At 40.5% G+C, this 11,730-nt stretch overlaps 1 protein-coding gene across 1 annotated transcript; it reads left to right on the plus strand.

The window, feature by feature from the left end:
- The first annotated feature begins 3,472 nt into the window (after positions 1 to 3,472).
- Positions 3,473 to 8,188, plus strand: CGA (glycoprotein hormones, alpha polypeptide). Its single transcript, XM_062571040.1, has 3 exons — positions 3,473 to 3,572; positions 6,265 to 6,449; positions 7,895 to 8,188. Exons 1-3 carry the CDS (start codon positions 3,473 to 3,475, stop codon positions 7,970 to 7,972), a joined length of 363 nt encoding a protein of 120 aa, XP_062427024.1. The 3' UTR covers positions 7,973 to 8,188.
- Positions 8,189 to 11,730: the final 3,542 nt, after the last annotated feature.

Below are 11,730 nucleotides of genomic sequence, written 5' to 3' on the forward strand. Positions count from 1 at the left end.
TTTCTGCTTTTGTGTCTTCATTATGTTGGAGACCATCATGTGAGTTTCTCTTACTTATGAGTCTCATTTCTTTCCACTTTGCTAACCCAGGTGAGCCATGGGGCTGAGTCCCTTTCTTTGTTCTTCTCATCCTAACTTTGGTCTCAGCCTCATATCTGTTTGGGCATGATCTTTTTCTGATTACTACAAATGTGGAGCGCTCTGATTTTGTTTCCATCGTTGTCCTGAGCTCAAAGCTACCTGGTATGGCCTATGTGCCAGTATAATCTGAACTGCTACCTTTTATGACTGCTGTTTACATCTACTTGCTCGATGAACCAATACCTGCTGACCTATGTGTAGCAGTCATGTGTTCCATGTATCTCTGTGAATTTGTGAAGTGGTGAAGTGTCGCTAATCAGTGGACTCTTTGCAGGCATCCCAGTACTCCAAGTTCACTCGCCATTAGATAATCATCCCAGGCAAATAGCTTCCCTCTTTGGATCACTTCAGATTTGTCTCTTCCTCCAGGTGGGAGTGGGCATTATTTCAACATTTGCATCATTGTGGTGGTTGTTGCAGGGATTCTGGTGGATAGATGCAAGATCTGAAAAGTAGTAGCATGTCATTATGTCAAAGCTATCTTTATTTAATCATATTCTCCCCTCTGGTCTATCTTTCTTGGAGAAGTGAAGTTTCTTAGAGAAGTGAATGTTTTCTCAGATCACTATCACGTTCTTAAATGACCTCTATACCAAATCTCAGTATTAATTTCTTCATTATTGGCATTATTGTCCCCCTCGTATTTAGAGATACTTGGTGCCACAGGATGATCTCTCCCTGGAGAATCTGTCATGCAGTATTGACTGGTGTAGCTGGAAGAAGAGAAAGTCTTAAGTAGCAGAAGATGGAATACTTTTTTTTTAACTTGCTCAACAGTAGCTTTCAGGATCTACGTGTATAAATCAATCTTGACAGCTTTATCCTGCAGATCAGTCTTTTGCATATCGTGGTCTTGTGTTACAGTTTCTGTCTTTAAAGCCAACGGATCAGGTGGTCTATGAAGACACAGAAGAAACTATTCAAATGATTCAGTTGCAAGATTTTGGCTTTAAGATGCTGTGTCTGTGCTGCCTGCAGTTCAGACATACCCCAAACAAGTTTTAAGTTAGCTTACGGCATGGCTTACGGCTGTAACTGCAGGCGTAGGGAGATCTGCATGATCAGACAGCTTTTCTGAGAAGACTGGTAAATAGTTTGACGATTAACTGCTCCAAGCTCCACAGTGCTGCAGGTGGATTGTGGCTGCTACCTGAAGTGAGTGGTTTAAACCAGCTAGGACAACGGCAAGCAGTGAACCACACGCTGTTACACAGCAGCAAAACACCCTCTCCGCGGGGTGAATACGAGCAGTGGTGAACTGCAAGTCCCTCACAGGATAATCTGCAGGGGCAAGAAAGGTCCCCCTGTTGGAATGCGCTCGGTGTCTCAACAATAAAAAGACCTTGAAACAAAATCCTCAAATTGAGTCCCAGGCAAGCTTTGTTGGACAAAAGAGTGCTAGCTGTCTCTATTATCTACACGGATTTCCCCGGATGTGGAATTTAATACTTTGGCATCATTTATATAGCACTTTTCTCCATGGACCCAATTACTTCACCATGGGATATAAATTATTCCTATTCATTTCTAAAGGAAGGGCTGAGGTCTATGCATTGCAAGAAAAGTCTCATTTTAAGGGGGAAGTTCTCTTTTCTGAGTGAGAGACTGGACCAAAACTGTCTTTGAGCACATAAAAATTGTCAGTGAAATAAGAAAGCTCAGTGTTGTAAAAGGACAGTTGTAAGCTTTATGCCTACACGTTTTTAAAACAAGTCTGAAGTGAAGTTCAGTATTTTGTGTCTTCATAGTTTGGCTTAATTCAGGATTTTTAAAAGTAGCATTAGTTAACGAGATGTTTCTAACATGAAAATCTCAAAAACTTTGTGTCATCTTTACAGTTGTTTTAGCCTAACTCAGATCCCACCTGGCTTTCCAAAAAGGGAGGTCCTCCTGGTCATGCCACAGAAGTACAGGAGTTCTCTGGCTGCAAAGAAACAGTTCTTTAAGCCAGTCTCCTGTCTCTTACCAGGCTAGTACAAAATACTTCAAAATAATTTAAAAGGTCTTTTGGTAGATTACATAGTACATCTGAAGTCTGGACAGGAAGGGAACTGAGATTTCATTTCCTTCTCCATGAATTTTTATTGTGAAGGATAATGATAAAAAGTAAATTTATTAAAAAAAAAAAAAAAAAAAAAAAAAAAAAAAACGAGCAGAGTTTGGAATGATATTCCCGCAGCCCCAGCTTCTGTGTTCTGTACCTGTAGTGTTATTTATAGTTCCTGCAGTTATTCCTATCAGAGCTGTGCGTTACCCTGTGGTACAGATTTGATCTGGATCAAATATAGCCGTGCAACAGCATTTTTGTTAAACTAACCAGGAGTATGTGATAAGGTATTTATGGCCGCTTCGTCTTGTACAGTGGTTGCAGATGGACAGGTGATATAGTGCAGCGTATAGCTTTCTAGCCCAAAATTAAGCTGTAGAAAAGATTTTTAAAAACGTGAGGCAACCAGATTGTGTTTATACCTGACCAGCTTTTTGTATTCTTGATCTGTTACTTGGAACCCTAAAGCCAGTTTACTGTGTCAGTAAAACAAAACCTAAAAGAAACCTCAGCCCAGAAGGTTGCAGTGACTCTGAACACCCTCTCACTGCTGCGCTGCCCTGCCGAGGTCTCGGCGTAATGCTGGGGACCTGGGGGTGTTCAAAGCCCTCTCGGCCACCCCTCGGCACCACTGCTTCTTGGATGCTCCGCAGCACAGCACGCTCTGCCTCTCCCTTTGCCCCAGAGCTCGCTGCCTTGCTGGGAGGCACGTATTCCACTGCGTGGGATCAAGGTAACCTGTGGGGTGATTTTCTATAGTTGCATAGATCAGAGGAGCTTTCTTCTACCTTGGGACAGGACTGTGAAAATCTCTTTATGGGGACCGAGGTGCTAAAGAGGTCTGTATATGGACAAATACCTGACTCTTGGCTCAGGATGCTATGTCTCATGTGAAATTATTTTCCCTGAAAATGATATATTTTTCCCTGAAATTAGGCTTTTCATGGCTCAAATTCTACAGATTGTTTTGCCTTCTCTATAAGCATTTGCTGGCTTTATCCAATCTACTATAAATATTAGGCAGTTACAGCATTTGAAGTTTATGTACTACAATTTTTATTAATATTCAGAAAAGCATCATTTTGTTATGGTGATGATAAAGACAATTTTCTGAGGCTGTAAAATATGTATCAGTTTACTACATTTTTGGTTTCTGGTCCTAGTTCTAAATTGTCTCCATTACTTGCATGGAATACTGCATCAATATGCAGCTTTGGTACTGGTACTGTATCCAGTGCAAAACAGTCTTTTAAAAATGTGTTTATTTGTATTTCCAGAAGAATCATGGATTACTACGGGAAGTATGCAGCTGTCACTTTGGCCATTTTGTCTGTATTTCTGCATCTTCTTCATTCTTTCCCAGATGGAGAGTTCCTCATGCAGGGTAAGTTGCTTTCAACATTCAGAAATATGACAATTGTTTGTAAAGATCATTAATTAATCTTTCACAATAAATCTTAACATTCAGTTACATTTATTGGCATTGAGATATGAAGGTGTAGTGAATCGAGACAATTTTACCATGAATATATTTCCCATTTCATCTCTAAACTTGGTTTCTCAGGTTAGAAATCTTTCCCAGATGACAGTGCCCTCATGTTTATGTGGGTAATCTTAATCTCTGAAATATTTTCAGATGCAAATATTTCTTTTTTTTTGTACTTCTGAGATCAAAATGGCAACTTTTTAACATCAAGAATGGCAGAACCAAAGCTTCTCTTCATAATGTGCAGATTACATTTCCTCTGTAGACCCCAGGATATGGGATGTTAGCATTGTAACATTCTGCAGAAGAAGCATATTACAAAGATTTTAGAGGGACTTTGAGTGTGGGTTTTTTTGTTTTTTAGTTTTGTGAAACTGATCTCATGTAAAGTCATAATATGCAACAGTAGGCAGTAGAGATTCCTGGCAGTATGTCAGTCTATATTTGCACTGGAGAGATTTTCATCATTCAGGCTGATCATTCCTTTCTCTCTTGCACCTTGATACAACATCCCTGTGACTTCTATATTGCAGCTCTTAAAGATACAACGAAAATCTTTACACTTGGATCTTGTCTACGAAAGCTGTAAAAGTCTGCAATTTTTCTCAAATATTTTTTTCCATAAAATCTGCACATAAAGAAAAGCTGGTACAATTTCATGTATATTTTATGAACATTGATTCACTGACTCCTTAGTAGCCTGATTCAGATCAGTTTTAAGCTTATCCCATTCTCTTCTTGACTTTGTTCTGAAGTAACCACATTACTTATGAATGAGAAGGTGATTGTGTTAATGAGGCCACATTTCAGTGATGCAGTTATACACCCGCTTAGCTCTGGTTAAATTAATCCCTAGTCAGTGAAGTGGTTAAGCATATTCTTGATGTTAGAGGTAGCCAGACTTCGTGACAAGATATCTTTTGTCCCAGCCCAATACATGTGAGGCTGCTTCAGTTCCTTGTTCCAGATCCAGACGGTAGCAAGGCTGAGCACGTATTTATTTCCCACAGGGACACATGCATGTGCTCCTTACTAAGAAGGCTTGCCACACAGATCAACACAGAGAGAAAACAGTGCCTTTATCAACACCCACTCAGAAAACATCAGTATTCGCAGAAATATGAACAACACGACTTGATCCTATTTCTCCCCTCTGTTCTTACATGCTAGTCTTCATACATGCAGACACGGTATTGATCTATCTAGTAGCTGATCTTAGACACTCAGTCTAAGGTCAGCTCTACCTAGTAGCTGCCTCCAAGACCCTGGTCTATCGCAGTTGCGTCTGGACTTACCAGAGCTTGGGTTCATGGCCTGTTAACACCAGTGTCTGGTACTCAGACCCCTCCTCATACCTGCCAAGTAGTCCAGCTTGATGCTTGCTAGCATGCACACACACATGTACACACACATACAGAGGCTCAAAATAGGGAGTGCAGCACAAAAAAAAGATAGTCAAAAATAGGAGTTAATAAGGATATAGGACAGACTATGGTGATAAAGCACAGGGCTCAGACAAGTGTACTGACCAGCAGTCTGTTTATATGCAACTGTCCCTTTTATCCCCCTTTCCTTCTGTTTTTCGTGCTTGTCCCTCCCCTATCCTCCTTGATCCCTTTCTTTCCCCATCTTTAGTCTTTCTCCTAAAAATTCTGTAAAAGAAGTTTTTGCAATTTCCATCAATCCCCTTAAAACATCCCATAACAAGATTTACACAATCCTCAAATTCTTTTTCCTGTGCATCTCATAATAAGCCCCACATCACTTCAGGGAATCTCCCTTTCAGTCCACAAAGCTTAGCAGGGAGAACACTTGTTTGGGTGACTTCCCACTAGGGACAACATGCTAAACCTTCTCCTTTGATGGTCTTAGGAGTCATGTGGTCTGTTTTCACTGATCAGGTTAGAAGGGTTCCTCTGCCTCTCACCATTCCTCTTGTCATCACTAGGTTTCTGAGTTCACTGGAATTAGCCTGTACTCATGTAACCTAACATGTAAACACTTCTATTAAAACCCTACTTTTACACTTAAAATGGTTTGGCCTACAATGGTGTTGAGCATTTACCTTTTTCCAGTTGGGTTCCTTTAATAAATTTCAAACAATGTAGAAAAGTCTGAGCTACAAAAATCTCAGAATCACTGGTCATTTCTAAAATTCTTGGTTAGAGTCTTACATGAAAATAAACAATGTCTAAGAAGCTCTACAAATACTGTTGTTTCTATTTAGCTATCTAAAGATAATAGCAAGTGTTTAGGGAGAGCTAGTGTAATAGATGTGCAAAAAAAAAATAAAAAAAAAGCAAAAAAAAAAAAAACAACTATCAACAAGGTTAAGTTAGAAAAAAAGAATAATGCCTGTGCTTTACCTGGAAGACCACACTCCAAGTAGTTTTGCAAATGGTGTGTGTTGCAGAGTTCAAGGACTCAAAAGAAGGAGAGCTTTTGCTTCTGTTCTTTTCTGTTCTGAAAATGTCAAACAGCAGAATGTGACTGGTATTTCCTCCTACTATCTGCCCTCTCCCTTTCTTTTTGAAAATAAAAATACAACTAGAGATGAGATGAAAATCTCTTCCTTATATACCTATGACAGGTTGCCCAGAGTGCAAGCTAGGGGAGAACAGATTCTTCTCAAAGCCAGGAGCACCCGTTTACCAGTGCACTGGATGTTGTTTCTCACGAGCCTATCCCACTCCAATGCGGTCAAAGAAAACCATGCTGGTTCCAAAGAACATTACGTCAGAAGCAACATGCTGTGTAGCAAAGGCTTTTACCAAGGTAAGGATGTGAATGAAACTAGTTTAAGCTAGTCGTAGGATACAATATTGAACTACATCAGCGAATGGAAAACAACATAGTTTTGCCGGAGGACATTAACTAACTGTTTAAGGAAAATGCCCTTGGCATTTATGTCCTTTGCACTTGAGTTTTCTTTTTCTAAAGAGGAAATCTAAGTGTCAACCAGTATAGGTCTGTAATTCAGTTGGGGTATGGAAATTAGCCTAGACTTCAGTGAAACTACTTTGATTCACATCACGCAAAGATCTTGTGCTAAATAGATGTTCTCCCTTGTTTTTAACTCTCCTGGATGCGTACCTTCTTCTTAAATGTCATGTAGTGTGCATTTGATTTTTAATCAATGATTTTCCTTCCTTCTTACCTACATAGGCAGGAGTCCTGTGGGAAGGCAACTGGTCAATATTATCAGAGAGAGGGACCAAACCCATCTGTACTCCTTAGATTAAGCAAGATTATGTTTATTTTTAACAGTATAACCATAGAAGGAGCTATAAACATCCGTAACTACTTACAACATTTAACAGCCTCATCTGAAAGGTTCTACTAGAGATTCTGCTAAAGCTGATTGTTTTAGGGGTGACTCAGCTACAGATGAAGAAACCTTAACTTTGATGTAGGCCAGGGTGAGCTAGTTGATTCAAGCTAAGGCGTCTATCTTACAGTGATCTGAATCAGGCTCATTGAGTGTATTGTCTAGAGGTTTGGTTCAGTTACCCACTCATAGAGATTTGGTGCCATTTGAGCTGCCCTAGCGTATTCAAGGCATCTGCCTGCGGCTAGCAGACAGAGGACCTGTGGAAGACCTTTTGGCATGGCAGCTGGAGACTAGGTGGGATTGCCTTTGGCATCTCAAATGTCAGTTGACATCTCTGTGCTGGCAACTGAACAGACAGTTTGTCTGACTCACCTGTAGACACCTACAGTTTAGGTATCTTAATGTATAGCTTAACACATGCTGGATCTTCATCTCAGTAGTGGATAGCTCTTTTTTTATATCACCAACATTTTTTTTCCTCCAGACAATACTAGAATTTGGTTGAGATTAAAAATAAAAATTACTCATATTTTTAATGTTGTCTGCTTTCATAGTTTTTACATGAAAAATTCTAAAGAGAATTCCTAATTTTCCATAGCTTTGGTACTTGACACTTTCCAAAAACTAGACATTTTAGGAAATTAAGGATACTAAACTGCAGGTCACTTTTAAAACCCTTCTAAGTATGGTTATGAAAGCTACTGATGTTGCAGTTCCACTGAATGGCATTGAGATGCTGTTCTAGTACACATATCCAAAGGGCTTATGTGCTGCTTGGGGTTAAGAAAAAGGCTTCAGAAATCTTTTGCTTGAGAATGCTGTTTTAACAGTGTAGCTAATTATTTGTTATGTGTGTGTTTTCTTTTTTTCTTTTTTTTTTTTTTTTCAGATTACCCTTAAGGACAATGTGAAGATAGAGAACCATACAGATTGTCACTGCAGTACTTGCTACTATCATAAATCCTAAAGCTGGTCCCTTTGGTAATGATCAAGGATAATAGTGAATGGAATAGTCATTTTTCAGCTTCTAGAGCACTGCTGTGTAAAATCTTATATTTTCTGGTCAAGATATTGAGTAGACCTTCCAGTAAGATGGATGGCTGTTTTATTTTCTCTTTTCTTCTTCATACATTTAAGTAAGCTTAGTTATTTCCATTAGGGATAAAATACAGTACTTGCATGACAACCAAAGGCTTGATCTATTTTTAAAATAAACTGTCAGTTAAATCATCAATGTTTCTTGAAGAAAAATGATGATTTAATTGATTAAAACAAAAAGAAAAGATTTTGCTGGAGTTTCTTTCTCCTTCTCCTACAAAAAAATAGAAATTAAGAAGCGAGGGATGGGAGAGTGGACAGAAAAAGAAGCAATAATTTCCTCTTGTTCATTTAGTCATATTTAGATTTTTTTTGAAGATTCAACATTTTGTTTCTTCGATTCTCTCTCTCTCTTTTTTTTTCTTTTCCTTATGGGCAGAAAGTTTAATGGTATATAATCTATCCACAGTACTCTGTCTTTCTATGCCATCTTTTATTTTCCTTTGAACTTATTCTCCTCCCATATAGATAAGTGAATGCATGATCAGATGCTATAAAGTATTTTGTACAATTTGGTATAGCAGTGATGGAAGAGAGAAGAGATGCAGCTCTATTAGCTATTTAAGATATGTCTGAGAAGCATGGTATAGGGCTTCGTAAAGTCCCAAATGCAGTGTGGTAGGTCCAAGTACATAAATAAGTAAGGGAGGGTATATATTAGTCCAGAACTGGACTGCAGAATATGTGTTCAGCACACATGACCTTAAAACCTTAAACTAGGATTTTAGAGGTGGCACTTGCTCAGTTGTAGTGAGTTGGAGTAGCGCCTGTGGAGGAACTGCTTACCAGTCTGGAGCCTGCCCAGGGGACCTGTGGTAATTCAATTTCTCTTAGTCCTAATGTCTGGAGTGAGAACATCAGTCCTGCTGTGTTTGTGGGCTGCCAGGGATGTAAATGTGCTGTGCCAAAAAGCCTCAGATATATTTGCAAGAGGATTTCCCTACAGCAGATGCTGTGAAGATAGCACTAAGAAAACTTTGCAGAGCTTCTCATGGGGACATGGAAGGTTGCCTGGTGTGAGGCTGTGAGAGTAGCTAGTCTGTCCTAGCTACAGACTAGCTACTGTAGTAGCTAGGACAGTGCCTCTGTCCTAGGGCATAGCCACGGCTGATGTCTGCTGCGATACTGAATGACTGCAGTGGTTTAGAGAGACCTCCAGGTCTAAGTTATGATGATGCGCTGGAGCAGCCAAGGGCTGGCAGGATCTGATGGTGGTTTAAATTCACTATTCATACACTCTCTCTGTCTACTGGAAAGCAAATTCTGTGCTATCTTCTAAGAATGCAATTATGGAGCTTTGTGGAAGAGAAAAGACTTCTCATAGTTATGGGAGTTTCAGTTCTGATTCTCAGAGAAACGTAATGGGCAGGTTTATCTCAGTTGGTTACAGCATGGTGCTGCTAATGCCAAGGTTGCGGGTTCAATCCGCGTGTGGGCTATGCTGTGGGTTGGACTAGATGATCTCCAGAGGTCCCTTCCAGCCTTACCATTCTATGATTCTATGATTATTCAACAAATGTCCAATACATCTTATTAGCTTAATCCCCATGCCTTACACCACTGATTCAGTGTCTCATTCTGGAAACCACCAGTCTAGTCCAGTCCCATGTCCCAGGGCAGGATCAGCTATGCCTTGCTGATCTCTTCTGGGGAGATGTTTTGACTAATTTGCTCCTGAAAACGTCCAGTTGTGGATTCCAAAATCTGCCAAGGATACTGATCTATCTGCTTCAGTACTCTTACTGTGCTGTAAAATTTCACTCTTCTGGAAAGCTTTTCATAATATTTTATCTAAATCTTGTTTGCTTCAACATTACATCTGGTCAAAGGGGAGGTAGTCCTGTAGGATGGTCATGAGGATGAATTTCTGGATCATCACTCAAAACATTACAGGAATACATGTGGTACCATCCTGAACCATCTCCTTGTCTCACCACAGACACTGGGACTAATTCACATAATCCCTAAATCTGACTCACAACTCCAAGCTGTTGTACAATTTTATTAGAAATGATTGATGCAGGTACTTTTGCATGAGAGCCAGGTCCTGCCTGGGATTTCTAGGCAATGAGAAAGGAGCAATCAGAAGCTGGAAGCTGATTACCTTTGGGAATGGTATCGCATTTTCTCATAACTAAGAGGACTGAAATGGAGAGCAAGGAAACATGCTCTCTGAAGTTCTGTGAAGGAACTTTGCCTTTTTGCCCTGCCAAACTTTTCTTTGGATGGCCTCTTACTTGAGTGAGCTGCTTTGGCAGTGTCCTTTACTTATTTGACTGTGTGTTCCTGTTCTGCCCACGTTCATGGGCTTCTCAGCTTACAGATCCTTCCTCCCTCTAATGCAACGCGATGCATAATGAGCTTGGAAAGTGTATATTGTAAGGATATGTAGAATGTGAGTGCATCTGGTTCATTACCTTTGCTCTTTAGAACTATTCAATATAAAGAAATAACAAGGAAAGTGATAAATTAAGCACACAGATACACAGTCCTAACAAGCAGGTGATAACAGAGACAATAACGAAGACCACTGCTGTTTAGCCACTGATTGATGGGCCATTAAGCTAACTACTCAGGCATAGCCTTGAATAGGGTCAGCCCGAACTCTGTAGCTGATAAGAAGGGGGAAACAAGACTAATGTGTGTATTATGGGATGTTTGAGGGGGGCTAGTGGAACTCTGCAAAATGCTAGACTAACTGGTGAGTAGGAGGAGGTGTGTATTTAGAAAGACTCGAGGTCTGAGCCAGTGGTGGGTAAGGGGGCCCGGGGTCTATGCATCGATATTAGGTGAACTGCACCGATATTCTAAAGATCAGTGATTGTGAGGATGCTCGTGAGATGAGTGTGTGGGTACATGCATCTTTTGCTAGTGAACTTCAAGCTGGACTTGCCAGCAAGGAGAAGGAGACTGACATACCAAGCAAGGGAGCCCAGGATGCTAGCATGGATCTTAGACGAACTTACAAGCCTTGCTGATATTCAGGGAATCTGTGAATGTAAGCATAGCTGTGAATGTGGAGAGCAAAGGCATGTGTGTTCTCAGTTGTGAGCTTCAATCCTGATCAGCTGGAGGGAAGGAATAGGACTGGACTATCTATATTTACGTTTGTGTGAAGATTGGTGGTGTTTATGTGAGTGTTCCTAAAGGCAGTGCTCTGCCTGGCGGTTTGTGTGGCCAGCCACGTTAATGTCCTCTGTGTGTCCTGTGTGTGTGTGTGTGCACACGCATGTGCGTGCCTCTTTGGGATTCATGCTGAGCTTTGCTGCTGGCCAAACTGCTCGCAGGAGTAGTAGCCACATCCATCGGCCTGGGGATGAGAGACCTTCTGTACCTCAGGGCACACTGGGCTGGGAAGGAGGAATCCCTGGGTCCTGGAGTTTGCGGGATTCAGCAGCAGCCCTTTATATCCCTAACACCCCAATACAACTGTTTTTGACACTGTAGCTGTTCAAATCGGGTCAGAATTTGACTGTTTATGTATGCATGTGAATGTAAAAAACAAGGCTATAGTCAGAATAGTGATGATGTTAAATCACTTAGCTCAGACACAGTCAGGGCTAGGAAAAACAGTGCTGCATGTCATTAGGAAGTTAATACAGCTGACCCTAATAGAGAATAAGTAGT

The sequence above is a fragment of the Rhea pennata genome, chromosome 3, assembly GCF_028389875.1.
Source record: "Rhea pennata isolate bPtePen1 chromosome 3, bPtePen1.pri, whole genome shotgun sequence".
Lineage (NCBI taxonomy): Eukaryota > Metazoa > Chordata > Aves > Rheiformes > Rheidae > Rhea > Rhea pennata.

Bases quoted from the DNA above. Each gene is read 5' to 3' on its own strand.
- CGA (XM_062571040.1), top strand. From the start codon at position 3,473: ATGGATTACTACGGGAAGTATGCAGCTGTCACTTTGGCCATTTTGTCT. The intron at 3,573-6,264 runs GTAAGTTGCTTT...TACCTATGACAG, and splicing joins TGGAGAGTTCCTCATGCAGG to GTTGCCCAGAGTGCAAGCTA. The intron at 6,450-7,894 runs GTAAGGATGTGA...TTTTTTTTTCAG, and splicing joins TAGCAAAGGCTTTTACCAAG to ATTACCCTTAAGGACAATGT.